Source organism: Falco punctatus (assembly GCF_963210335.1).
Source record: "Falco punctatus genome assembly, chromosome: 17".
In the NCBI taxonomy this organism is placed as follows: Eukaryota; Metazoa; Chordata; class Aves; order Falconiformes; family Falconidae; genus Falco; species Falco punctatus.
The window spans coordinates 2,820,495-2,847,943 of NC_137597.1; the positions used below are offsets into that span (position 1 = coordinate 2,820,495).

The 27,449-nt window shown below is 54.5% G+C and overlaps 1 protein-coding gene across 2 annotated transcripts; it reads right to left on the reverse strand.

Annotated features, from left to right (window-relative positions):
* Positions 1-27,449, reverse strand: LOC308054425 (potassium voltage-gated channel subfamily A member 2). 2 transcript variants are annotated; one of them, XM_080367251.1, is made up of 2 exons: positions 17,308-27,449; positions 1-16,679 (listed from the first exon to the last, which is right to left on the reverse strand). In XM_080367251.1, exon 2 carries the CDS (start codon positions 15,409-15,411, stop codon positions 13,912-13,914), a length of 1,500 nt encoding a protein of 499 aa, XP_080223377.1. In that variant the 5' UTR covers positions 15,412-16,679; positions 17,308-27,449; the 3' UTR covers positions 1-13,911. The 2 variants fall into 2 exon arrangements, with proteins under 2 accessions (XP_080223377.1, XP_080223378.1); XM_080367252.1 differs by lacking the exon at positions 17,308-27,449 and adding an exon at positions 16,814-17,168.

Here is a 27,449-nt window from a genome sequence, read left to right on the forward strand (position 1 = left end):
CAGCAGAGCCAGGGGAGGACCCCCTGCTCTTCTATCACCCCCCAAACCCCTTCAAGCCCCGTGCCGCCGCCGAGGCTGGTGGCACCCAGGGCGCTGTGTTGGCTGGCCATCCGACCCGTCCTCGCTTGGCAAGAGCTCGCCTTGGGAAACCGCTCGGCCAAGGCGTGAGCAGGCATTGTGCCACCGCAGCAGACGGCGGGAGCGCAGGCAGCCGGGAAAGCACATCCCCAGCACGCCAAAGGCAAGCAGCCCAGAAAAGAGCATCCAGAGAGGTCTTCTCTCTTCTCTGTAGGCGTGAAAGGCACCAGCTGAGAGAGCGGGGGGCACGGCCTTATGGCTTCGCTGTGAAAATATGGATGCAGGCATGGAACTGGTGATGGGAAGCAGTTACAGCCATGCGAACCCACGTCTCAGCACGGCTCTGCCTGGGCACGTCTCAAAGCCATCCCATCCCACACAGCTCCCAACAGCTCGGTCTTCATAAGGGTCTTTCAGGCACCAGTGCCTTGGAAATCCAAGTGGCATCCCTTGCACCAGCATCTACCGTCCCCCTGAGCTTGTTTCCCTGACGCCTTTCACCGTGAATGCAGAAAAATGGGTTCTTTTAAGGCATGCCTCTTCTGGCCCCGAGGCAAATGGCTAAATTAAGCCAGATGAATCACGCGGAGGAGTTTCTCTCTGCTGACCCTAACGGGGCTCCCAACACTGAGACCGAACGCAGGGGTCCTCCTGAGGATGCCTCCCTAAGCATGAGACATCCCACCAGGGACCAGCCCCAGGGGGAGCCTGGCTCTAGGGTTCTTCGTTCCCAAAGAGCAGCACCACGGTGACAAATCCTCAGCTCCTGGCCACAGCATCAGGCTCTGGGTCCTCTCTGCCCGGAGGAAGGTGGGGAGCAGGATAAGGACAGGGATCGATAGGACAGTCATCATCCTGTGCATCAGCAACCTCTCAGAATATATTTAATACACTAAAACACATTCCCCCAATTTTCTATTTATGGCAAATGAATGTCTAATCCTTGAGCCGCAACGTTGCAGCTTTGTGCTGAGCCGATGGTTCTGCTGATGCTGGTGGGGAGGGAGAGGACGAGCTCGTGGGAGCCACATTGCGCAGCAGAACCCAGTCGAGCCGCCCCCCAAGCCCCTGCCAAGGAGAAGCCACCCGAGAAAACCTTCCTCCCTCCAGCAGAGCATCCCAGTGCCATCCCATTTATCCTGCACAGCACCAAAGCAAAGCCTGTGTTGTGGTCACATGTGCTTTTGCTTCTCTTTCTGGAGCTGTCAGGGGCTGTTTTCTTCCAGTGACAGCTCCCACCATGGTCAAGGTGCCACCATCCCACCTGGGAACTGCTTGAGCTAAACTCATGAGCTGTTTTCCCCTACAGCATCATCACTAAGGCTGAACCAGGGCACAGAGGGGAAGGGCTCTGAAACCAGTGCTCGCTGGGATTTAATGGGTGTATTGGCACGTCCATGGGGAAGGGAGTGTGTCCACACACACGTCCCATGGTCATGGACCGCTGGGGCACACACCAGCCAGCCAACGCAGCGATTTCTCCAGTGCTAAAGCAGCCAAACAGCAAAGGCAACCAAAACCTGGGGTCCTGCATGTGGTGGGGGGCTACGTGCAGTGGGGAGCCGCTGGCTGAGGCTGAGCCCACTGCAACCCACCCCCCCCCAGACAGTCAGCAGCGCCTGTGTGCTGCCCGATGTCAAACTGGGGCTCCTGGAGCTGCTTCCAGCGCAGGCTGAATGCCAGCAGCACCCAGCAGCGTTCACACGGGTTCAACGCGCACCCAGGGACCCCCAAAATGAGGGACAGCCACCAGCTGCCTTGGGGCTGGGCTTTTGCTGTTTTTAAAGCGATATTTTTCCTGAGCCGGTGTGTGAGGCCAGCTCACCTGCAGCCGCTGCTCCCTGCCCACGGATGCTGCAGGCAGCGTGAAGGCAAGGACGGACCTTCTCGGAGGAGCCTGCTCTGCCCGGTGCTGCCAGGATGGACCTTCCCAGAGGAGCCTGCTCTGCCTGATGCCGCCAGGATGGAGCTACTCCCACTTCAGGGATGGTCCCAGGCACCTGGAGCCCAAGCTCTACCCGCATCTGCAGGGCTATGGTGCAGGGTGGCTAATGTTACCTGCCTGGCCCCCAGCCAGAGAAGGGATGATCGAAGGAGAATCTGCACCGCAGAGCCGTGCCAGGGAGGTCTTGCAATGCCCTTTCTCTCCGTCCTTGCACAGTCTGTGTGGAGAAAAGCCCTCCAGGGTGGCAGACCAAGCCATGGGGATGTGCCCCCCAAGGACCCTGCATCCCTTCCCACCGTGGGAAAGCTGCTGCTCACATAAATCTCCAAATGGCCAAAAATACTGGGATTTTAGCATCAGTCTGCTGCATTCATTGCAGGTGAATGGAAATGTTGTAGGGGTTGTAAGGGATGGGGTTACTCATGGAGAGGGGTGTCCTCCTGGCTCTGCGCTGCTTTGTCAGCACCATGTCCCTGGGCTGTGCAGCACAGGGAGACTTCTAGAAGCCGAATAGTAAATAAACTGCCATTAGGGTGGCTGGGAGCTGGGCAGAAGAGGCCCCTGCAACCAGCAAAACTGCAGTGAGAGCTTCTGCATAAGACCATTGCCTGTGCTCCTCCGCTGAAATCACTGCAGATGGTTGAGACATCAGAATTTCTTCTTTCCTAAAGCACTTTAGAGCTACTAATGAAAAGCACTGTGTAAGACCCACGTAACATCATCATCAGAATAATAATAGTTACTATCAATGCCTGCTTCTTGCCAGCCTTATTGGATGCCACAACCTTCTTTTTTTTTTTTTTTCTGGTGTCTGTCTTCATAAATTTATGCCTTGCTATTCCAAATGCTCTGCTGTTTTTTTTCATCCTGAAGGGTTTCAGGGCATTACAGTAAGCCAAAACCTTTAAAAACATTTGTGAGTAAAGTGCTCTGGGCTGCCTGGCTAGGAGTTGTTATACAAGTGCAGAGCATTCTTCTTGTTTGATGAAGGTCCTTCAGGGTTAAATTCTCCTTCTGCCTTTTAAAGAGTGGAAATAACCAGCACGCCAATGCTCAAGAGCATGGATCGGACTCGTCTGGAAGTGGAAGAAGCTGCAGCCATCTGGACCCCCTGCGCGGCTGCTGGAGGGAGGCCAAGAGCCAAGGGGAACCTTGTCCCTCCAAGGTGCCAGTCTCTCCACGGAGCCCCAGGTGACCCCAGCAGAGCAGACAGCTTGGGTTTAGCTGACGCTGGAGAAAGAGCTTCCAGCCCTGCTCCTTTCCCCTGGGCCTGCCCAGCCCTCCCGTGGAGATGAAACACAAAGCTGGGAGCAGAGCCCCTCCGCCGCGCGGTGGGGCAGGGGGCAGGGAGCGGCCGCAGCAGAACGGGAAGACAAGAGCAGTGGCCCATCTTCCCTCTGCCCTTTCCACCTTCCCAGCCTGGCTTTGTGCTCGCCCAGGACCCATTTCAAAGATCTCACCCAACATCAGGGACCTGGGACCAGCCTCTCTCACCTTCCTCAACAGCAGCTAGAGCGGGGTGATGCCCTTTCCAGATGGGTTCCAGCTGCCTGGAGACATCTCCTTGGGGATGAGAGGACTTGTACCTAGAGCCACCTGCCCAGAGACCTGCAGTCACCTCCATTTGCTCAGACCAGGTTGACCCAAACCATTCCCCACAGCATCCCTGGGGACTGGTGGGACCTCATGCTCACGTCGCCTCGGAGGTCCTCCCCGGGGAGGACTTGGGAGTTTAGTCGGTCCATCCACCTGATCCTTTTGTAAACTCGGACAATACGGGGCTGTATCCGCTGTTGCCTCCTTCTACAACTCAGAAATTTATTATCCCCGCAGCCAAAGCTGGTAAGCTGCAAGATAAAAATGCTATTTCTGCCCAGGATTTCTGCAGCTGCCTCCGAGCATTTGCAGCCACTTTCTAGTTATTAAGGCTCAACTATGAAGAACTGTGTTCCTTCAGCAGCGATTGCCTTTAATTAGCCAAGGATAAAAGGACAGTGGAAGACAACCCCGTGCCTAAGCGGAAAAGGCTACGCTCTCAAACGATGCGCCGTCGGCATTTTTTTGCCAGGCAGGGAGCAGGTGCCTGGCAGAATGGATTTGTTCTGCTTCCCTTGCCTGCCCCCCACTTTCACCTCTCACTGGGTAAAGGAGATGTCCTTGGGGCCGGATCCTGCCCGGTGCCTGCGGGTCAGAGAGGCAATGGGGGGGGGAGGTCTGGGGGCAGGTGGTGGGTCGTGGCTGGCTGGGCGCCGTGCGGATGCGCGGAGCAGGTTGACCTTGGCATCTCTGGCTCCCCAGACCCCGGCGCTGCTCTGGCCAGGAGCTGATTCCAGCTGCATTAAAGTACCGGCAAAACAAACTGCCCAGCTTCTCGCCAGCCCCGGGGTTCCTCTGCTAAGCCCGAGGCTGCAGCGCCCCATGCCCTTGGGTCCCTACGGACTCAGCAAGTCATCCTTCGAACCAAGAACCTCCCAAAGACTCGTCTGCGGAGCATCGTGCAGTTCTGGCTGGGATCAATGCCCCCATCTCCTGTGCCAGCCCAGGGCGGCGGGCAAGCTTTGCCCCAGCGACAGCAACCCCCAGAGAGCAGGAGGGGAGCAAACCTTTTGCTGAGCCTTTGGGAAATCTCCCAGACATGCTGGACCCAGACTCTCTCCCCATTTTTTAGGATACAAAGCTGAGGCAGTCTCCCTGGGGCTCTTTCTGCATTTCCCTAGCACGGAAAGGCACATGGCACCGCGATGCCCGAGCAGGACCCCAGCACGTGGGGCTGAGAAAGGCAGCTGGGTGCTTGCCTTCCCCCTGAAATCAGGGTAACATTGGAGCAAGGGGTCAAAATATTAGGTTTGCTCTAGATATTTGGGTAGAGCTGGCTTTAATCCTCGGCTCACATCTCGTTATTTCGTCTGCCCGATGCTTTGTAGGCGCAGGGCCTCAGCAGACTCACTCCTGCATCTGCAGAAGCACAGATTAATGTTTCTTTAATACACCCAGAGATTGCTCTCATTTGCCTCAAGCTCCCCTTCTCCCACCCCGCGCGTGGTGCCGGGGTGCAGATGAGAGCACTGCTCCCAGGAATAGGTTTTTCAACACCCAGCACAAATGCAAAGGAGGGAGAAGAAGAAGGAGAAAGTGGGAAGGAGAAAGAGGGACCTGGCCTGATTTCCAGAGCTGAGGGATAAATGTGCATCTCGGCGAGAGCTGTGCAAGCGCCAAACCTTTGCCTAGAGGTTACCTAAAGATAGGCAGCGGGGGCCCCGCTTCACACGCCCACCCTTGCAATTTTGTGCACCCAGCCGTTCGGTTAAGGTGACTCTGAACCGACAGCGCTGCAGCAGCGACAGCATTGACCCCCGCCCCCACCCCAGCACCCCGGGGAACCCACAGAGCATCACCGGGAGGGCGGCAGCATCCCGGGTGTGGGATTGTTTTCTCTTCCGCGCTCTCAGCATCTTACTTAATGGCCTCTTCGCAGCTCAGGTCCAGGAGGTGCTTTCAGGATCCAAGTGCCCACTTTGCCAAATGGAATCAGACTCGCTAACAGGCAGCCAGGAGAGCTAAAAATTCCCGCTTGTCCCTGGGGCATGCACAATGGGCTGTAATGGGGTTTGAGCATCCCGAGCTTTCCAGGACAAGGAGCAGAGGTAGTGCTTTCTTGGCACTTGAATCCTTCCTCGATGTAAACAAGCAGGATTTGGGGGGCTTGAGCCCCCCAGCAGGGAGAGGAGCTTTTGCAAAGGTGTGCGGCACGGTGCTCCCCGTGACGAAGAGCATCACTGCGCCACCTTGGAGGTCTCTTTCGTTTATGAACCCCAGCGCGGGTCCACCAAGGGTTCCGTGGGGTTGTGCCTGGCAGAGAGGCAACACTCAGGAAAGAAAGTGGAGGAAAGTAGGTCATTCTGCACAGGCACAACCAGGCAGGCTGTGCTCGGCAGGGATCAGCCGCTTGCCGCAGTTGGGATCACGGGCTGGGAGCCGGGTCGAGGGGCCGCAAGGGCTGCCCAAGCACAGAGGTCTCCATGTCGGGCGGTGTAATCCTTCCATCCCTCTCCTTGTCGCTTTGCACAAGCTGCTTTGCACGGCTGGCAGGAGGATGCAACACCTCTGACGGTATCTCCCGCATCCTTCAAGCACGGCTGGGATGGCGCGTGCTGCTGATAGACTGGCAATTTAAAATAATTACTGTATCTGCCTCGCAGCCGCCTCCTGCCACCTCTTCGGAGAGCCTGTGCAGAGCAGACTCTTCTGCAAACTCCTTGTACCGCTTCGTGTTTGGATATTTTTGAGCCCACAAGCCAAGGGGACATGGATAAGGGAAGGGTTTGGCATCTGCCAAAGCCAGCTGGAGCTTCTCCTGGGCTTGGAAATGGGGCTGAGGAACACAATCTAGTCCAGTTTCAGAATTGCTCCCACTCAGTGTTATAGCAAACACCGTGACATTTCACTCGGGATGCATCGCTGGTAAACACTTACATTGCTTTTTGTGCACTGAAATGGTTTTCCAAACTTAAATGTTCAGAATTGGCTCCTCTTAAATTCCTCCTCCCTCCAGCCACGGGTTCAGCCGCCCATTTACGCATTTTCACTGTCCCAGTATTGAGATAAACTCTGCAATTTGCTGGGGCCTTGGAGCCAGCGTAGCAGGCTGCGATACAGATGGGGAAACTGAGGCACGGTACGGCACACGACATCCCCTGAGTCACCCAGTGGCCTTACTGGCACAAGTGACACTCAAACCCAAGGACTGTGACTCCGAGCCCAAACCAGGGGCTCCTCCACAGCCAAGACGGGGGGATTTGGGGGGCCCGAGGTGGAGGGTGACCACTGTGGGCTGACCCCTGGGTCACAAGGTGGGGTGACCTCCCAGAGCGGAGCAGGACCAGCCCGTGCCGTGGGGGAAGGAGGATCTCCTCCTCTTACCTTTCACTCTCCATCCCACGAGCACGGAGTAGATGGGCTACCCTGGCTCTGCCCTGCAAGAAGAGAAGCCCAGAGCCGCACCGCCGCCTGTCAAAGCCACCAAGCGAAAGGAAAACCCCCGAAACACACATACCCAGTGCCCCCGACGCCCACCCTGCCCCGAGAGACTCGTAGGACAAGACCAAACAGCAAGAGGAAACACGGCCACAGTTCTCCCTGGGGATGGAGCGCCCCAACCGTGGCTCTGCCAGAAGAGCTGAAGCCACCCCGGGGAGCCCGTCCCCGTTCCCTGCTGGGAGGCACCTCTGGGGACACGAGGTTTGCAGCCCCACAGAGGACGGGCTACTAGTGCCGTCCCTGCCCATTTGCCTCTCCCTCTTCCAAGATGCCAGCTGAAGCGGGTACCCAGCGGGTCCTCCCCAGGCTTTCCCAAGAGCAGGTTTGTCCCCCAGCACCTCCCATGCCCGTTACCTGCAGGGATGTAGCCAATATCCAAGCTGGTGGAGTGGAGAACAATGGGGACCGCGTCCTTGACCCCGGCTCCAGCCCCTTCCCCTCGCCTGTGCTGCTGCTGGAGATTTTTTTTGGAGCAAATCCCACAGAGGGGGGTGTCCCATACACACCACGTAGCATGTTTGTCCTCACCAGTGCCCACCACCGAGACCCACCAGCTCCTCCCAGGGGGTTTCCCCCCCCCCCCCAGCAGCCCCCGCCGACTGGCCGTTGGTGGAGCACAAACTGAATTTCCCACAGTTCAGGCTGCTCCTTTTTCTCCCAGCAGGTTGACACGTACAGCAAAAAAATACCCAGACTACCCAAAATATAGCTGCTCGTCTTTTTCTTCCCCACCCGCCACAGAACCGATATCAAAATAACTCCTCAATAATATACATATTTATTTTCTCTTAATTAGTGCTGATATTTACAAAAATCGTGATACTCTGTGAAGAATAAATTATATACACTCATGATAAACCAGACAGCAAATGCTCATTTGGAATACGTATGTACACAGATCTATATACCTATATACAACGGTCAGCCTTATTGACGGGGGTGCCCCTCAGCCCCTTACCCACCCGACCCCCGGGACACCCCCACATCGTCAATAAGAGCAGTCACGTCTATACACACTGTGCAATTCGGATACAGCTGGTGTCTAAATTTGTGTCTAGCAAACGCATGGTTAAATGACTTGAAATTCCCACGAGTCCTCCTTGAACAGTTTATAGGCCTCTCTCCATTCCCGGTCCCATTTCTCCCGTAACCATGGAAACAAAAGGTTCAGTTCCAGCATCCTTAGGATGAGTCCTTCTTGGATTTCCTCTTCCTATCGATTTGCTCAAATTTGGCATCGCACGCGGGGTGGATCCAATACCCATTTTTTTCCCCCCCTTGCGCTTCGGCGTGTGACATTGGAGGACAAGAGCGCAATCTCAAGCAACGAGGGAGCAAGTGCAAATAGATAATTACAGTCTTCTAGGCGGCAGAAAATTAAAAGAAATCAAAGAAATTAATTTTTTTCAAAATAAAACCAAAGTCCAAAAGACTGACTGACCCCCAAGCTCAGGACGGGCAGGGCTGGGGAGGGGAACGCGGTCCCCGCGAGTGTCCACGTGCGTGGACCTTGTGTGGTTACACCATGTCCAGCAGCTCCTACAAGCCAACCCCCCCTCCCACCTCCCCCTCGCCAGAGGAGAAACATGGATAAGGAATTTTCCTCTCATCACGTACAACTGGGCTGGGGGATCTTGCCCCTGGGTGTAAATCAGCGCTGTGCTCCCAGGGATGGTTTACACTACCGGAGGCTGGTTCATCTCCCCCCACGATGGGACGAGGCAGGAGCCCAGCGCCCAGTTCTGAGAAGGGGGGATGATACTGGGGCAGCCAAACGCAGTAACATCACGAGGAGACCGAGGCACGCCGTTCCCCCGGGGGCTGGGGGAGGGCAGTGCTTTGGCCGGGGACAGGATGGTGGCTGGTGCACGGAGGGGACCCTTGTCCCTCCCCCAGGGCTCCTGGCAGAGGGGAGCAGCTGCCCCCCAGGCGGATGGACTGAGGGATGTGCTGGATGCGGAGGAGGTCAAATGCTGCCAGGGGTGCAAGGCGGGAGCCACAGCCTTTTTTTGGGTACAAAACGAAAAGGTTTGGGGCTGACTCCTTCTTTCCTCAGCCTCTTCCACCCTAGCAGCACACTGAGCAGCTCCTACCGACAGGAGAAACCCCTGGGACCCCCCCTTCCAGGCCTTCCATGGATGTAGACCTTGATATAAACCCACCCCGGCTCCAAAACAAGGAGATGCTTCTCACCACCACCCTGGGACCACAAGCCCGCGTGGTTCAAAGGGATCTAAAATCCAACCAGTCGGAAACCCCCGAGTGCAGCACAGCGCCTGCACCGCAAACAAATCCCTTCGGCTTCTGCTGGGCTTTCCCTGCACAGCCACAGCCACCAGCCCGGGGATCTGGGATCGGGAACAGAGATGCTGCAGATCTGCTGGTTTGCAGAGGGGTGCACGGAGCCGAACGCTGCTTGCCCCTCGGGATGCTCCCACTTCCCAGGCCAGATCCGCATCTCCTTGGCTTGGGCCCGTCCCTGAGAGTGTTGCAAGCTCTGGAAAAGCTACAAGACTTTGGCAGCAATTTCAAGGGCTGACCCAGGAATTATCTGATAACAAAGCAAGGCCCTTCCTGAAATACTTCCTCCTCCTCTGTCTTCTTCTCTCCTTCTGTGTATTTACGCATAAATATGTCCATATTTACACACCCACATGCTACACTCTCATAACGCCAATCTAGAGATCCTTTTCGTTGTATAGCTCAGTATTCAAATCTGTAGGACTTGGACACAAAACGTCACCGCAGAGATTAGTTTTCCCAACTAAACACTTTCCCCCACACAGATAATTTTTTCCTAGCAGCCCTAATCGCTTGCTGGCATCCAGCTGGTACACGAGCCTCACCCCATTGCCCTTAGCAGAGATTTTGGAAGATATTAAAGGGCTGATGGGTTGCCTGCAGGCTTGGGCACATGGTTGGGTCCTAGAAGACAACCTGTGCTGTAACCACCACTTTCCATCTCTCCAAAACACGAAGCACAAAGGGTAAAAACAAAATACAGGTGCTGTCCCTTCTGGGTACCAACCCAGGAGCATCTCCACAAACCAGAGAGCTTCAGTCCTCCATCCCCCGCCTGGAGAGAGGCAAACACCTCCATGGGAGGAGGAGAGGAACCAGAGTACCTACGTTAGGTGGCCCGATGAAATCCAACAAGGATGGTAGGACCTTCCCCTTCCTTGGTCCCTGATTTAGCATCCTCAGTCTGAGCCACTTTGCAGCTCATTTTTGCACCTTTCAGAGTCAAGGGGAGTTTGGGATGCTCAGCATCTCCACAGAAAGGGGCCCAGAGTTTCAAACCAAATTCCTCAAGAAAAAAATAAAACCATATCTCTTTTTTCCCCAAAAAAATCACAGTCTCCTCCTGAAAAACTGGTTCAAGATCACATCAGTGAGTCAGAAGCAAAGCTAGAAATAGCACTAGAGCTCCGACCTGCAGGCACAAATCCCATTAAAAGCTTTAGGGGAACCATTTCTCTGTGCAGTGGAGAAACCTGGACCCTTGTGCAGCCTGATGCATCGCTTCCAGCCCACGGCCCCCGTGGACCTTGTTTGCCCCATACTAAACATCTGAGCACTTATCCAGGTTTTCCCTATTTCCCAAACGCGGTGCCAAGGGCAGCCCAGAGACACGCTCCCACCAAGGCTGGTCTTCCCCAGGAACATCTGCCTGGGTCAGTGCGAGAGGTGCAGGGTCTGTCCCGAGGGAGGGAGCGGCCGTGCTGACCCCTGCCATGGGGACAGATGCCAGCTCACATTGGTGACGATGGGAGGAACGTGGCCTTTTACTCCTTGGCCCCGTTTGTCCCTGCGATGCAGCTCTGGGGCTTCCCAAGGCAGCTGGGGCCTGAGCGGGTTTGGATGGGCCTGATCCTGCTCACGGATCTGCTCTCCCCTCCTGTCCAGCCTCAGAAAGCCCAGAGGGACACCGTGCCCAGAACAACACCTCCCAATAAACCCGTCACCGTCCTCCCCCCCAAACCACAACCGTGCTCACGCTCCCAAGATGCGCCCAATACTTTGGTAATCCCCACCACCACCACCAAAATCACCCGAAGCCCATGGGCATTAAACAACCGGACCCTTCACAAAGTCTCATTGCGTGCCAGCATCCCCCCAAAACCCCGCAGCAACCTGCGCTCGGTGCTTCCCACACCCCATGGATGGGACCACTGGTGCCAGGGGCACCCATGGGTGAGCGGGCAGCATCCTGGTGCATCAGCATCCTGGTGCATCAGGCAGCTTCCCCGTGCAAGCTCGCGTCCCCACGGACCCACCGCGAGCCGGATCGATGGAAACTGGCTGACTGCCCTGGGAATGGTGCCCAAGCCGGTGACTCTCTCCAGCCCCATCCCCTTCGACGGGATGAGCTTCAGAAGCAGAAATTTATTGCTTTCAGTTGCGTTGCTTCTTTTTTTTGTGTGTATATAACACATTAACGGGTTTCAGGGGCTCCCATTTCAGAGCTGCAGCAGCAAAGAGGGAGCAGAGGGTTCCTAATATAACGAGATGTAATTAAAGACAGGCCGGGGGCCCCAGGCTGTGTGGTGCTGAGCACCTTTGAGACCCAATGCATTGATGCTGCTGGTCCTCTGCACCAAGCAGAAGCCAGGATTCTCATGCACTAATTGTGGACACTTGGTGTTAATTATAGCTAGGCCTGAATCAATCAATAAAATAAAAGTGAGGAGTGATTCCACCTGGCCGAGTGGAGCCATGTCGGCACAAGAGGTGGATCCGTCCCTAAAGCAGCATTTTAAACCATTGCTGTAGAATACGCTAGCACCGTTTATTTTATTGTTATTAGTGTGGTTCCCCTCTCTGAGCTCAGGACGGGTCTGAGGGATGTCCCTTGGGTGCTCGGCCGTGTGGTTCCCACCACCGCAGCAGTGCAGCGCTGCCCGTGCCCCACGCCAACCCAAATACACCCCAACTCAACCGGCTGCTGAGCCCCATCCTGCACCCCGAGGAGGCTTTGCTTGACCAAGACCTTGGAAGAGGTTTGCATCCCTCTTCCCCCGACCCAGCAGAGGAACGGGGCGTCCATCCCTGGGGATTGTCAGCAATGGTGGGGGAAACACAAGGAAAACCAGACGGGGATGGGGAAAGCGGATGAGATCCCCCTGGACCAACAGGTCCCACCTATCCCCAAATAACACCGGGGATGAAGAAGAAGCAGAGATAACCTCAAGGTCTCTGCACCTTGCCTCACCCCTCCTAAAAATCCTGGAAGAACGCAAAGCAAAGGCTCAGAGGTGCCAGCACGGATCCAGCCCCCCCCTCAGCACGTGCCCTTTCCACCATAAAGGAATAAACCACCAGCCCTGAGCCTCTATGTGGTTGAAAAGGAGGTTTTCAGCCCAAAACGCACCCTGCCCTGGTTGTCCCATGGGTGCTGCGGGCCAGGGCATCCTGCTCCAGCCCATGTCCCACCATCCCGGCACCCCTGAACCGGGACCCCCCCAGTGCTCCAAGCGCTCACATTTGCTGAGGATTCGGCCCTAGTGTCGCTCTCTAAATATCTATACACACACACACGATAATTATACGGGAAACAGCTGAAAATTGCTGAACAAACAAGTCAGGAGAGCTGGTACCTGCTATTCCACCTGCTCCTCGTGCCCTCTCTGACCCACGGTGCTTTCTGCTCATGACACCAAGATTAATGACTAATTACTCGCCCCATAATGAGTGCAGGTGTTTCACTTTCAGCTCACCTTCCCTGGCTTGCATTACTTGGCTCTTGTGTCTGGACGCTCGGACACTCAGGCTTTGCCTTGTTATCTATCAAACTGTTGTCAGCATGTGCCTTCCCCATCCAGTTTTTAAATATAATGGAGATTTTTTAACTCCCATGAATCTCCTTCGAGCCACCGGAGGATCTATAAACACTATAAACATGAATACTGTATAGTCTACTAAGAAAATATATATTTGTGTGTGTATTAAATATTCAGATTCATGCAACAAATATCCATGCAGCTGTACTGTGTATTACTGGTTAAATTTCACTGCAGCATAAATATATTATAGGCCACAGCATAGTTGCTCCAGTTTTATATATAGATATAAAAAAAGATGCTTTTTCCAACTCATTTTCGATGTGTCAGTGGAGGTGTCTTTGGTGATCCTGGAAAATATTAGTGATGGAATTGTCATCTAAATAAATAAATAAAATCCAAGCGCTTGATTTATTTACTCGTCCCTCCCGATGCCTAGCGTAGAAAATTTAAGACTTAATAAATAATGTGCCGTCATACTAATTATCCCTCCCCTGGGCCTCACACTGGCATACTGCAGTGGCTGAAACTATTGCAGCATGCAGCATTTTCAGTTATGAAACATGAGCCTGGGCGATGCGTTCGCACTTGGCATTCCCGGGGCGGAAAGCCGAGCCTTCAGGCAACCGGGACACACAACTGCCTCTTCCCTTCATTCAGTTCTGCCCCACCTTTCCCAGCCGTTCCCCACGCCTGGAATGGACTGTCACCCAGCTCCGCAGGCCGGGGACCAGCCTTCGTGGTACCCCGGGACGCCCGGGAGCTGCCCCCTGCATCCCCATCCTGTTGCTCGAAATGCCCAACCGCTCCGTATCTTTGGAAACCCACAAGCCTGGGATGGGAGAAGGGAAACGAAATGGTTTGGGGCGGGTTGTTTGTTTGGGGTTTTTTTTGCACGAACGCTTATTCGGTGTGGAAATCAAAGGTTAAAAGTCACTTACACAGCTATTGCTTCCCATGCAGAACCAAATATACACCGTAGAAAATACTGTATTAACTACAATGCAGAGCAGCACTCAATATCTGCAATTGTTCCACTTCAGCTTTAAATACGTTACTAGATTTTAGCGACTAGACATCGGTTAGCATTTTGGTGATATTCACATAGTTTGTGTTAGCTAGGGTGCAATTGGCTGTCTTCAAGTTCTCCTCCCTAAAATCCTCATTGCTATTGTTTACGCCTTCCTGAATCTCCATATAATCAGACTTACTAATAGTAGAGGCACTTCTGCTTTTCTTTAGGTCAGGGGAAGAGGGGATCTTTGGGCAGCTGGTTACTTGCAAATATTGAGCCTGCTCCTCTCCCTCCGTCTCCCGGTGGTAGAAGTAATTGAAGTTAGACACTATGACGGGCACTGGTAAGGCAATCGTTAATACGCCAGCGATGGCACACAAGGAACCCACTATTTTCCCCCCGATGGTCGTGGGGACCATGTCTCCGTAGCCAACAGTCGTCATGGAAACCACAGCCCACCAGAAGGCATCGGGGATGCTCGGGAACTGGGACTCGCTCTCATCAGCCTCGGCAAAGTAGACGGCGCTGGAGAAGAGGATGACACCGATGAAGAGGAAAAATATCAAGAGGCCCAGCTCCCGCATGCTGGCCTTGAGAGTCTGCCCCAGGATCTGCAGCCCCTTGGAGTGCCGGGAGAGCTTGAAGATCCTGAAGACCCGCACCAAGCGGATGACTCGGAGGATGGCCAAGGACATGGCTTGCTGGCCTTGCTGACCATCCTCTGGCTTCTCGGCCAGCTCCGTCCCTAAGGTGATGAAATAGGGAATGATGGCCACAATGTCTATAATGTTCATGATGTTGGTAAAAAACCCAGCCTTGCTGGGGCAGGCGAAAAACCTCACCAAGAACTCGAAGGAGAACCAGATGATGCAAAGCGTCTCCACGATGAAGAAGGGGTCTGTGAAAGAGGTGGACTGCTGGTACCCCATGCTGCTGTTGGAGTAGGGGGGGTGGCTCAGCCCGCTGCCGTGCATGTCTTCGTTCTCATCCCGAAAAATGGGCAACGTTTCCAGGCAAAAGCTGACGATAGAGATTAAAATCACCATGACGGAGACAATAGCTATAATCCTGGCAGGTCCTGAGCTCTCGGGGTACTCAAAGAGCAGCCACACTTGTCTCTGAAACTCGTTCTCAGGCAACGGCCGCTCCTCTTCTTTGATGTAGCCTTCATCCTCCCGAAACATCTCCATCGCTTCTTCCCCCAGTTCATAGAAACGAATCTCTTCCGAGAAGATATCTAAGGGCACGTTAACCGGCCTCCGCAACCTCCCACCGGACTGGTAATAGTACAAAATCGCGTCGAAGCTGGGTCTGTTCCGATCAAAAAAATACTCATTCCGGAGCGGGTCAAAATACCTCATCCTCTTTTTAGGATCCCCTAGCAAGGTCTCGGGAAACTGGGCTAGCGTCTTGAGCTGCGTCTCAAAGCGTAGACCCGAAATATTAATGACCACCCTCTCGCAGCATTCATGGTCGGTCTCAGGGTTATACGTGTCCTGCGGGTGACCGGGAAGAGCTGCAGCTTCGTCTGCAGGATCTCCAGTAGCAACTGTCATATTGGGGTTTAAAAGAAATCCTTAGGCTAAACTCTTCCCAGGGCCCAGTGGTGGTGGGATCGGATTCAGGGCAGGGCTACTATCCTGCAGAAGGACAGGTACGTAGGTTTGGAAGTGTCTCATGAAAAGGCGAAGGGATGAGATAAAAGAAAAAAGAGAAAATAAAAAAAAAAATTAAAAAAAAAAAAAAAAAAAGGAAAGAAAATCGCCCCTGCTGAGAAAGAGAGAGATGAAATAAAGTTGGGGGGAGGAGAGCAGGTCTCTTCGCTAGCGTGTCTATCCCCTTCCTGGGGGGGGGGGGAATTTGCCTTCCTTGGGACAGAGTTCAACAACTCCCATCTAAACCCATGAGGTGGAAGAGAGAAAACACCTGAGGAACCGTCCCCTAGGGCAAACCAGCGTGGAAAAACTGGCCCGGGCAAAGCGGGACTTGCGCTTTTTTTTTTTTTTTTTTTTTTTTTTTTTTTGGCTAAACATAAAAATCCCGATTTAAAAAACAAGAAGAAAAGAGGGGGAAGGGAAGAGAAAGGAAGGATGAAAAATCCCCCCCTCCGGCCCTAGCGTGGCGAGGGGAGAGGCAGAGCAGGCTCAGCTCAGTTCCAGGCATGCAGCTAAGGGTTAACATTTAACCGTGCGATCTCAGGCAATCTACCCTCTAGGAAAGCTCTGACTCTGGATTTCAGTTCCACACCTTCCCCATCCTCTCTTCCCCGGCCAGAAAGTGGCCAGGCCACACGCTGCCCTCCCTGCCTGCCGAATCCGAAGCCAGAGCCGCGGGTGCGAGCTGCCCCGCAGACCACCGCAGTCCCCCTCCTCGCTGGTGTCCCGGCTCCTGTCATCCTCTGCAAACCACCATGGCACACAGAAAACAAATCACATTACCTGGAGAAGCCAAATCTTAGTGTCTCTTAGTAACACCGATTATCTGACCCTGGGGAAATCCTAGAGAGAAATACAGGCTTCCAAGATCCCCATAATTTCCTCTCTCTTCAAAGTTAAAAATAATGGTGAGTCATCGTAGAAAAAGGAGAAGGGACATAAAAGGGCTTAGATTCCCAGATGGTGGAAGTCAGGTCTTGTAATGGTTTGGACTGGAGAGAGAGAAAGAGAGACAGAGAGACAGAGAGACAGGGTCTTCTCGGTAGCTGTTGCAGATCTGCACTTCAGGGCAGACGAGCGTCTGTCTGATGCCTTCGGTACGCCGGCGAAAAGATGCTAAGCTCAGCAAAACCCGATGTCCCCAGTGTCCTCGGGAGGTGTGGCATCGCCTGGAAAAAACACTGAGAAGGTAACAAGCTGCTGGGGGCTCGAAAGGAGCATCTGCAAAGCCCCAGCACCCCCCGGCACCCCCCTTTTCTTTTTTTTTCCTCCCCGCGAGCTGGTTGCCCGCTGCCTGGCCAACCTGCACTGCAACAGAGAGGAGGGCGAGAGCGCGCTAGCGGCACGGCGGAAAAAAACAGAGCCCCATCTCCCTCTGCTCTCGCTCAGCGCCACGGGGCCGTGCTGCCCGTGGGAGCCGGTGCCAGGCAAAGGGGAGGGGGGGAACGACGCAGCCCCCCCCCCGCCCGGGCCGTTGAGGTTCTGCAAAGCTGTGGTGGGTTCCCACCAGCGCCGAGCAGCCGGTGGTACCCAGTGGGCGCAGCGCCCACGCCATCGCATCGTCTTCCGGGGGGATTCAGGAGGCTCTGGCTGCAGCCACGAGACTGAACCCCCCCGCCGGTCCCCTCTCTGCCCTCCCCCCATCCCCACCCCCTCCTCTGCAAGGCCACCTGCCCCCCCAGATGGCTCCGAGGAGCCCCCCGAGCATTGTGGGCCCAACCGTGGGACCCACGCGACCTGCATCCACCCTCCCCATCCTCCCAAAAGCCGCCCCCACCTCCCCCCCATCCGACCCACCCTGTGGGGATTCCACTCCGGTGGGCAAAATCTCTCATGGGGATGTTGAGGTTCTGGTCCCCAGTCGGTGCCGGGTCGTCAGCATCCCCGCTCCTAACGAGTGCTCATTTACATCATCCTGCATTGCCTCACACCATGGAGATGCTCAACCCAGAGAGGTCCAACCAACCTCTCATTTTTTTCCTTTTTTTTTTTTTTCCCTCCCAAAGAGAAAAAAAAAAACCAACCAAAAAACCCCTCTAACCTCCCTTCTTCAGCTCCAACTCGACTTGTCTACTTTGAGCCAGGATTACAGAACCGGGTAGGGGAGGCAGGTGGAAAATAACCCCGCGGTCCCAATCTCCTCGGCAAAGATTTCAGCCGTCTCCAGGCCATTTATGCCTGTTGGTTCCTCTCTTCATCCCCCGAGGTGCAGATATTGCCGCAGATCCCTCTTTTCTTGGAAATTTCCCTTTTCCGTGCAACCCTCCTCTCCCTTCTCCTTATGCACTAGAAAAAATAGTACAACCCTGACAAGGCTTGCAGCATTCAACCGCTTCGCTTAACCCTTTTCTGCCAGGCCCACAGGAGAGGAGGTTGCATTTGTCCCAGTTTTTCTCCTTTTCCTGCATTTTCCCCCCCACCGCTTGCTCCCCAGCGACCCGCTGAGGAGTTCAGCTGGATTTGACCTTCCCTGGCTCCTCTGAGCATCACACTAAACCACCACAAACACCATCTTTCTGCTGCTGCAAAAAAATATGTGGCAGCCACAGACCCCCATTTCACCAAAAATCAACCAACCTTCAATATTATTTTTTTTTTCCTAAATAAAGTTTTTCTCCTGCCCATACACTCTCTCCTCCCCTTTCTCCCTTCCCAAAACACCCCAGGTTTGTTTAACAGCGCAGAGATTTACTTTTTTATTAATTTTAATTTTTTTTTTAACATGTTGATTTGTATTTGGTTGAGCTCTAGGCTCCTTCCTCCCAGCCCCAACCCAAGCGGTGATGCTCGGTGCTTCTCGGAGATGGTTACAGCATCAGCCCAGTTGACATCACACATCCCAGCACTCAGTTTCTCCTACTTGCTTCCCATCGCACACACACCCACCCCAAGCATCTTGGGGGTTAATTCATGCAGATTGGGGGGCTGGGGAGGGACCATAAAGGAGGGGGGTTGCCTAAAGACCCTCAGTTTTCCCCCTGCCTGCACAGAGGGCTGCAGGCAGGAGCCGTGCCTGCATTTCGGAGGGGTGTCAAGGACAAGGTCGCGTTTGCCACTCAACCAGGGACCCCCCCCGTTTGCAGGGTGTATGGCCAGGCTGTGTTGAAGCAGGGCAGCAGGGGGGAGAGCAGGGGTGGGTGGGGGGGAAGGATGCAAGGCAGGGGGGGGAAGAGAAAAAGGCACCAACTCACAATTGGCTCTGCAGTCAGGCATGCGGCGAATGCACAAGCAGCCGCTCCGCTCCGTGCCGCCGCCAGCACCTCGCACCTACGGCCCCCAAAACTCGTACCCCCGGAGTCAACCCCTCCGAAGGCAGCAGAGCTTCCCCATGAATATTCATAAGACTAATATGAGCATCTTCCCCCCCCACCCCACCCCTCCTGCCTCCCTCCTCCCAAGCAAGAGACCTAGATTTCAACCACTGGGAAATAATCATATCCCTGGATACGTGATGCTGCTTTACCATGCGGCTCCGATCCATACCATATTCTCGGTAATAGCCTGGATCTGCTCAGGGAGATCTGGAGGATGGGGAGCCACCAGCTCCATGCAGCTTTGGGGAAGGAAATGGGGCAGGATCGGACTCGCAGGGACCATGCTGCTCTGCTCTTGCCTGGGATGAGGATGTAAATCACAATAATTTTATATCACTTCACGCTTACTGACCTCTCCCCGTAAGGAGGGCTCTCCCATGCCCAGAGGAGGGAGATGGCCAAGCTCCTACAAACTTGCCATACAAAACCCGTGGATCAATCCCTGTCTTAGGCCACAAGGGAGATGCTTTGGCTTGGACTGCTCTGCAATTACCCTGTGGCCCCACAAAAAGCATCGGGGCAGCAACAAGTCCTGCAAGGCGCCTGGCACCCAGCAGACACGAGGGCTGGAGGAGGCAATGGGAAATATTCCTGTTCCCAGGGGTCAAATTTGCAAGGAGCTGCCGGTGCTGACAGCGGTCGCCCCAGGGACAAGAACCCGAGGTGGGATGGGAGGGCATGGACCACGCTGAATACCCAAGAAAATCAGCGCTAAGTGGAACGCCCAGGCATCCAGGGCGACGTGGGGACACGGTAGATCTAAACCGTGTGACCCGAGCTCCCTGAGGTGCCAGGAGCAGCGGGATGCACAGAGCCGGAGAGTGGGAGCAGCACTGGGGGGGGTGAGGGGGATGCTCTTGCCCACTGCTCCTCCCAACACACCTCTCCATCTTGAAACACAAAGCCATTTCCTCGAGCCCCAGCTCGATCCCAAGATTGAAAATGAATTTCAAACCCCACAGGAAAATTGGGAATCCTTGGCTCCCTGCTGTGAACGGGCTTCCTTACCGCTCGCATCCAGCCGGACAGGAGGCTGCCCTGGGTGAAGGGGGGGTGATCTCATCCGCATCGTTTCTGCCTTTTCTGAAGGCAGATCTGCCATAGCAGGGTAGGTTGAATCCAGCAAATTATTTCCCCAAGGCAAATTCTTATGCAATATGCAGAAACTAAGGCCGGGCAGGGAACAATTCGAGTGAAGCTGAATTTCCAACTTGTTATTCCTGCTGCCGCCTTGCGAAGGTTTTGCAAAACCGGGGGGATTTTTCATAGAAACAGCACCAGCTCCTTACAAAGAGCCAAAACCCCGTCTCTAGCAAATCAGGGGAATTTCTCTGAATTGAGTGACACTCTCCTGATTTACTATCCTAATTGTGGAGCTATTATTATAGTCTGTGTGTCTGCACTCGCCTCCCTCAGCCACGCTGACAACTCCAGACGTAACCCAGCCTTTCCGAGAACTAGACGAGCTGATGCACTGCACCCACTTGTCTGTTTTACACGGATTTCACCAGCCGATGTCTTTGCATCAATATCAGCATTAAAAAATAAGTCCCTTCTGGATTATTTCTCTTCTCAAAATGGACTTTATAATCACCCAAACTGGAAACCTTACCCCGTCTGCATGCGTGTGGCCCTGGGAAAGCCACCCGGAGTGAGGATATCCCAGGCACCAGGAGAGCCAGTGGCCAGGTCCCACCAGGAAGCAGAAGAGCTCCCCTTGCTTTACTGCTTTTATTTCCCAGGAAGCCCCCAAAGGCTGTTCAGACCCTCTGTTTGTGGCCTTGCAGCCAACCATCCAACCAAAAATCAAAAACGTGCACTTTTTTCCCTTTCCCCCCTCCCCGTAGCCTGCCGGTGGTGGGTTTGGGAGATGCTCCGTGACGTGGTGCTGCAGGGACATGGATGAAACCCACAGGGCAGGGTTGTCCCCCAGACTGGCCTCATCCAGGACAGCTGGACTCAAGTCGCTGTGTCACATTGCAAAGCAGGACCCACAGCCAGCCCCACACCACATTGCTCAGGACACCCCGGACGGGCACTTGTGTAAACCCAGCTGCTCCTCACTCCCTCCCAGGGAGGACAGACCCTGTCCCACCACCTTCACACATCCTGCACAGCCTCAGGTGATGGCATCTCCCTGTAGCGACCCTCCTGGGGACCCTGTGCCACCTTCTGCAAAGCCAGAGGGACTTTGAAGGCTGGAGCAGACACTAGCAGCTGTGCCAGGAGGAAGAGCCAAGTTGGACCATGGTTTTGGCCATGGTGCCAAGCAGAGAGGGCGTGGATGGGGCAGGGTGCTGAGCCCTCATCTCCATCCAAGCCATGGTTTTCCAGCTGAAGGGGTTGAAATAACTGGGCTCCCTGTCATTTGAGGAGCTGTGAAAGCTGTAAGTGAGTTCCCAGGGCTGTGAGTCACCCTCCAGTGAAAGCACCCGACCTCCCACCCGCTGCCTACATCAGAGGACCGAGCTCCTGGCCCCCCAGCACCCATGTCTCAGTGCCTGGTGGCAAAAGGAGGGGACGCTAAGATATGTAGGTGACCCTGATGCAGTGTCATGGCATCTAAAAATGAAGACAGCTGGGGAACAAAATGACACAGACTCACAGAGCAGGACTTGCTCTTCCATAGCAGATGCTGCTGGTGAATCCCAAAATACCGTGGTGAGACAGGTCAGAGCAGCTCCCCCCACCTGGGGAGACAGGGGAGGGTTCGTGGCTTTGCCCAGGGTGACACGGGAAAGGAGCACAAAGCGATGCTGGGGTTTCTCCTGGTCCCTTGGGAAAGCCAAAGGGAAACCAGCAAACGTCGCCTGCCTGCAAAGTTAAGATTAAATACATTCTGCCTCTCTATTTCTCCAAGGTGGTATTCATAATAAAATATCTGATGATTTTTAAAATAGCTCCTTTGGGTACCAATCTGAATTCTCATTCGGTCAAGACTGCTGAGTTGCAACATCTTTGCCTCCAAAGATTCTCCACCAGCCTGGACAGGCGGTCTGGAGAGGAGCTGGACACCATTCATTGAAAATAAAAGTAATTTACCTCGACTGAAAGACAGTAAAGAACTTCAGTTCTTTGGAGCTCGGCGAGATGATTGCCAGTTATTTCATGCCAGGCTGCTGCTCGCTCCAGGACGGCTAATGGACCCAGTGCCGGGCTGGCGCAGGGGGAGCACCGGCCCTGGAAAGCTGCCTCCTGCCTGGGCTGCTCCAGCCGCGCCGGTTAAAAGGCTCTCAAAGCCGCTTTATTTCACTTGCACAAACAAAAAAAGACAGGACAAGCCAAATTAACAAACAGAAAAGGAATCAATAGCCTCCTTCCAGCCAGGCGCGAGTGCTTTCAGCTCTGGAAAGAAAGCCCACCAGCTCGCAAGCCTGTGCATCACCCGTGGATAAAGCCCCCCCAATCCCTCCGCGGGGCTGGGGCTGTATCGAAGGGGTCAGCCGAGCCCCTGTGTCCCCCTCCTCACCGAGGGGACCCAGCCGTGCCCCTCTGTCCTTCCAGTCCTCCTGGCCCAAAGGGACCGAGCGAGCAGAGTCGCTCCGGGGGTCCAAAAGCGCCTTTATTCAAGACGCCGACCCAACACCCGCTTTGCCCAGCCAGGGCTGCTCCCGTGACGCCCAAGGAGAGGAGAGGCGAGGAGCACCTCGTTTGGTTGATGATGATTCACCTTCCTCTGCTCTGCCCCACTCCCTGCCCATCTGCCCCATGGAGCATCCCTCCTCCTCCAGCTCCAGGAGGGTGATGCTCACCAACAAGCAGGGAAATAGGGCCAAGAGCTGAAAGCTTCTTGTTGTTGAGCTTAGGAAGGAGAAGAATAAGGGGAGAAGCCTCCAGTGGGGACAGCCAGTACCTGTGGGCAGATTGCCTTTGCCTTGGGGGAGCATTTAGGTGACCTCAGGGTCCCCTCTGCGCTGCCCTAACGGGGCACAACTGCTTTTAGCCATCAGTTTTGGGGCTGGTTCCCCGTGCAGGTGATGACCAGGGTAACAGCATCTCCCACCACGGCACAAATGGGACAAGCGGCCCCGCAGAGGCTCTTTTTAGACCCCCTGGGTCTCAGCCCAAGTGTCTGCTGGTGCTGGGTGGGGGTTAAGAGCTGCTGACAGTCAGAGCTGAGCCACGGAGTGGGCTGAGATGTTCCCACCACCCCAGATGTTCATCCCTCCCCGGGGAGCAGGAGGACTGCAAACATGCCAGGAGGAACAGGGGTTTGAGAGGGTGATTTGTCTCTTCTCTTCCTCCCATGCGGAGATTCTGCAGGGGGGAGATGCAGCCAGTGGGGATGCTTGGGCCAGGGAGTGCCTTCCCCACGGCTCGGTGGCATGGGCACCAGGGCAGTTTTGGGCACGGTGGCACTGTGGGCATGGTGGCATCGTGGTGGCTTCAGCCACGAGATGGCACTGCATGGCACAGCACAAACCGCCGCTGAGCTCAGCCCACTGGGCCAAATCCTGAGCTGGGCCAGGTTATGGGGCACGCCAGCCCCACGGCCGGGCCAGGTTGTGAACCATGCCAAGTCATGAGCTGCACTAAACTGTGGATTGTGCCAGACTCGGAGTCGTGCCAAATGGCATGCCGTGCCGGGCCACTCCGGCTTGGCCCCCAACCGTGCCATAAACCCCCTCACTCACTGGCCAAGACCCCCATGTCTCTGCTGCCCATCCCAGCTCCTTTCCCTGCAGGGTCTGTCCGTGCCACGGTGGAAAATTTCCTAAAAGAAAAAAGAAACCCCAGATTTTGTGCACTTTCTCAAAGTTTTTTGGAGGAAATTCATTATTTTACCACTGCTGCCCAGCTGCCAGGAGCGGCTGGAGATGTCCCATTGTGGTGACACTGATCTGGCCCTACAAGCATCTCCCTGGGCTCACTGTTCCTTCTGGTGACTCGGGCAGGTGACAGCCGCAGGGCTGCAGGTGGCAGGGGGGAGGACAGCAGGTGACATGCCCAAGGCTACACGGACAGGCAGTTGTCAGAGCTCCCTGCGGGACCCAGGCATGCTGAGACCCCACAGCCCCCTCCCCTCAATCCGTGGGGGACACCACCAACTTGCAGCATCCTCTTCCCCGTCATTTCTCTACCGTATTTACTATTTCTTCATCTCCCACCCCCTCTTTTGGGAAAAGACAGACTTCCCCGTTTCCATGGAAACCCTCCCCCTCTCCCCTCACTTCTTCAAAGAGGTTTTCATCCGCTTCGTTCAAAAATAGCTATTTTTAGCTCCGGCTTCCCCTTCTCCCCCTCCCCACCCTCTGCTCCCAGCTCATGCTTTCCCAGACAAGCAGCACCCACCGGCGCTGTCACCGCCACCGAGCACCCATGGGAGTGGTGGCACCACCCATGTGGCTGGTGACTTGGTTCAGCTTCATCCCTGCTCGGGTCGGTGGTCCACATCCTGGTGGTTCCCTTAATTTGTACTTAATTCCTCTGGGACTGTGGAAATGTTGGTGTATAAAGGAAATGCTTCTGTTCTGCAGGAAGGTCCTGGGAGCATCCGAAATCCCCACCGCTCTGCGAGCTGTGTCCTCGGGAATGACCATCCTTGCAGCATCCTATGGGATTCCATGACCCCGTGAAGCCAGGGGGATATTTCCTTCCCTGCAACCACAGAGGGCACAGAGCCCCATGTAGCCCCTTGGCTCCTGTTCAGCCCTCAGCTGGGACAAACACAGGTTGCCCAAATGCAGCCAAGCAAGCCACACCGTGATGGCCATCATCTGGGACAGACAAGGAGAGCGTGGTCCCCTCTGCACCCCCTCCCCAAAGCCAAGCACCTGCCACCCCCATAACGACGTTTGTCGGTTGGTGTCTCCATCCCATCTACGTTGCGGGTACACATCATGTTCACGCCGATGGATAAATCAAGAGGTGGCTCAGACGGGGACACCCAGGAGAGCAGGAGGTGACACCTGCTTCCACCCTTCCCAAGCGCAGGCAGGGCAGGAACGGCGCCTGCGGCCCTGGGGTCAGCGCTGCCTGCAGCCCAGCATGGCGAGGTGCTGACAACGAAGCACGGGTAGCAGAAATTCAAGGCTATATCAATAAATTTGATAGGAACCAACTTCCAGGATCAGGTGGTGGTAAGCAAAGGAGATTTCCACGTGGGAAACGATAGCCATCCCATGGATGAATATGGCAGCAGAGGGACAGCCAACCACCCTTGCAGAAGGATGCAGCCTCACTGGTTGGAAAAGAAAGGAAGATCCTTTTGGGTACCAAGAGCTGTTCAAAAGATAGGAAGCGAAATATCTAATGCGAGGTGTGCTTAGCAAGGCAGGTCTGGGGAGAGAGGAAATACCCAGAACCCTGACTCCGAGCTGGAACAGCCCCTCCGCAGCATCCTGGAAAAGTCACAGTTGGATGAGCTGAATGCTCTGGGATATGACACAGGCCATTAAAATCCTGCGTAGTGGTGAGATGGTGAGTAGGGAATGATTAATCAATATTGCTTCATAACACAAGAAGGAAATGGCACCCAGGGAAATTTCCAAGCAGCAAATTTCCAGGCACCAAGCGAAGGATTTATGGCACGTGTCACACTGGTGCGCAGGGATGCCACCACGGCATCCCTGCTGCGGGGATGTCTATGCTTGGGTGAGGAGGTGAGCCAAATATCAGCCTAAAGAAGAGCAGAAACCAGCCCTTCCGCAGCCAGGCTCCTCCAGACCCTTATTTTAAGATTAATTTATACCTCACAAACCCGGGCAGCACCAGTGTTTGCCCCATGTGTGGCTCCAAACACCCAGCACTGTTACGGCCATTTACCTGCTGCTGTTTGTAACCACTGGAGATGAAGCGTGAGACACCCACCCTGCTGTCACACTGTGCCAGCCCCGGGGTCTGCGAGCCTCTCAGCTCCTCCCTCCAAAAAAACCAACAGGTTGCTAAATAAAAGGCGGCTTGGGGGTGATTTGCTGTCGTCACCACGTCCAGTCCCTCTGCAGCTCTTCGGTGCAATGTCTCCATGCGTTTATCACCCCAAGTATGGGCTGGAAACCCCGCAAGACCCATGGGGTCTGGGTGTGGACCCCAAATCAAGGTTCACTCCTGGGTCCCAGTGATGGGTTGGGTATGGGAACATCACCCCCACCCATCACTGGGGCTGCAGAAAGTGTCTCCTGCTTGCTTCAAGCAAAGCCAGGTGGCCTGTGCCACACACGGTCCCTGTGCCCGTCCGTCCCCTGCTATTCGTGCCACTGTCTGCATCTCAAACGTTGCAACATCCTGTTTTTGACGGATGCTGAAGTACCTCCCCTGTTAACCACACACCAACCGAAACCTGCAGCGGAAGGCACCACCACCCTTGGGGGAGTTGATACAGAAATCAAGGTCACGGCAGAGAGAGAAGCACCAAGAGCTGCTAAACCCAACCCCCCTGTGAGCATCCCTGAACCAGAGAGGCTCCCTCCTCCCAGCCTTTAAGCTGCCCCTGACACCAACACAGCCTGGGGTCTAGTTTGGTCCCACCCAGTACAGCTACTTGGAGATAACTGGGAAATAATCACACTGAAGCTGATTTTGCTCATCGTGGGTCATCCACCATCCAGCTCAACCTCGCCAGCAGACCTGGTGCTCACAGCAAACCTAGAGAGCAAAGAGAGACAAAGCCACCCCAACCAGTCCCAGCACTCAGTGCTGCTTTTCTAGGAACTCCTGTGGCCCTGTCAGACTTCCCGAGGCCAACGGGGGTCAAACAAGGGGGTTTGTAAAATTCACAGAATCACAGAATGGTTTGGGGTTGGAAGGGACCTTATAGAGCATCTCATTCCAACCCCCTGCCACGGCCAGGGACACCTTCCACTAGACCAGGTTGCTCAAAGCTCCATCCAATCTTGGGTTTTTAGCACCTTCTCTAATAATTTGTCATTATCCCCTTTGATCCTGAACCAGCTCCAGCCCCCACTGCTCAGGCGGCTCATCCCAAATCTCAGCTGGGCTTTGGGCTGAGCCACGGCTTTGCTCTCTTCACTGTCTCCAGCTGTTTTCCCCCAACCAGGAATGTGCACCTTGCTTTTTTAAATTAAATCTGCAAATACCAGAAACAGGTGATTTAAAAGCAAAAGGAACCAGAAAAGTCTCCAGTTTTCAGCTGCTCTTGGAGATCCTCTCCTCGAAGGTTGTGGGTGTGCAGGAGTGAGACCGATCACAGCTGCTACCGATTAAAGGTGGTGTGTAAAATCCTAACTTTTTCCATTCTCACTATTCAATTCAATATTTTTAAGACACCTGGTCATCTAAAAAAAAACCCAAAACAAAACAAGCTCTGACATTATTTGGCCACGTTCACTTCTGGGTGAAGCTCAAAGACGTGGGACGAAGCCAAGAGCAAGGTTTTCAAATGAGCTTCGAACCTCGTTTCGCAAGATCCCCGCCTGCGATGAGGACAAAGGAGCGAGCGTCTCCACTTGTGTTTCCTTTGCCAAAGCATCACCAGTGACATCCCTTTTTATGACATGCCACCAAAATCTCAAGGGTTCACCTGGAATTTTTGAGTCCATAAAGAGAGCACAGCTCTCCAGACGGCTGGTTGGGATGCTGGCAATGTGTAGAGCTTCCCCCAAGGTTTTATTTCTCTAAAGAAATAAAACATTTTACTCCTGAGAATGGTATTAAATTGAAGATTAT

Excerpts from the sequence above, each read along its gene's own strand:
- LOC308054425 (XM_080367251.1), bottom strand. The coding sequence starts at position 15,411 with ATGACAGTTGCTACTGGAGATCCTGCAGACGAAGCTGCAGCTCTTCCC.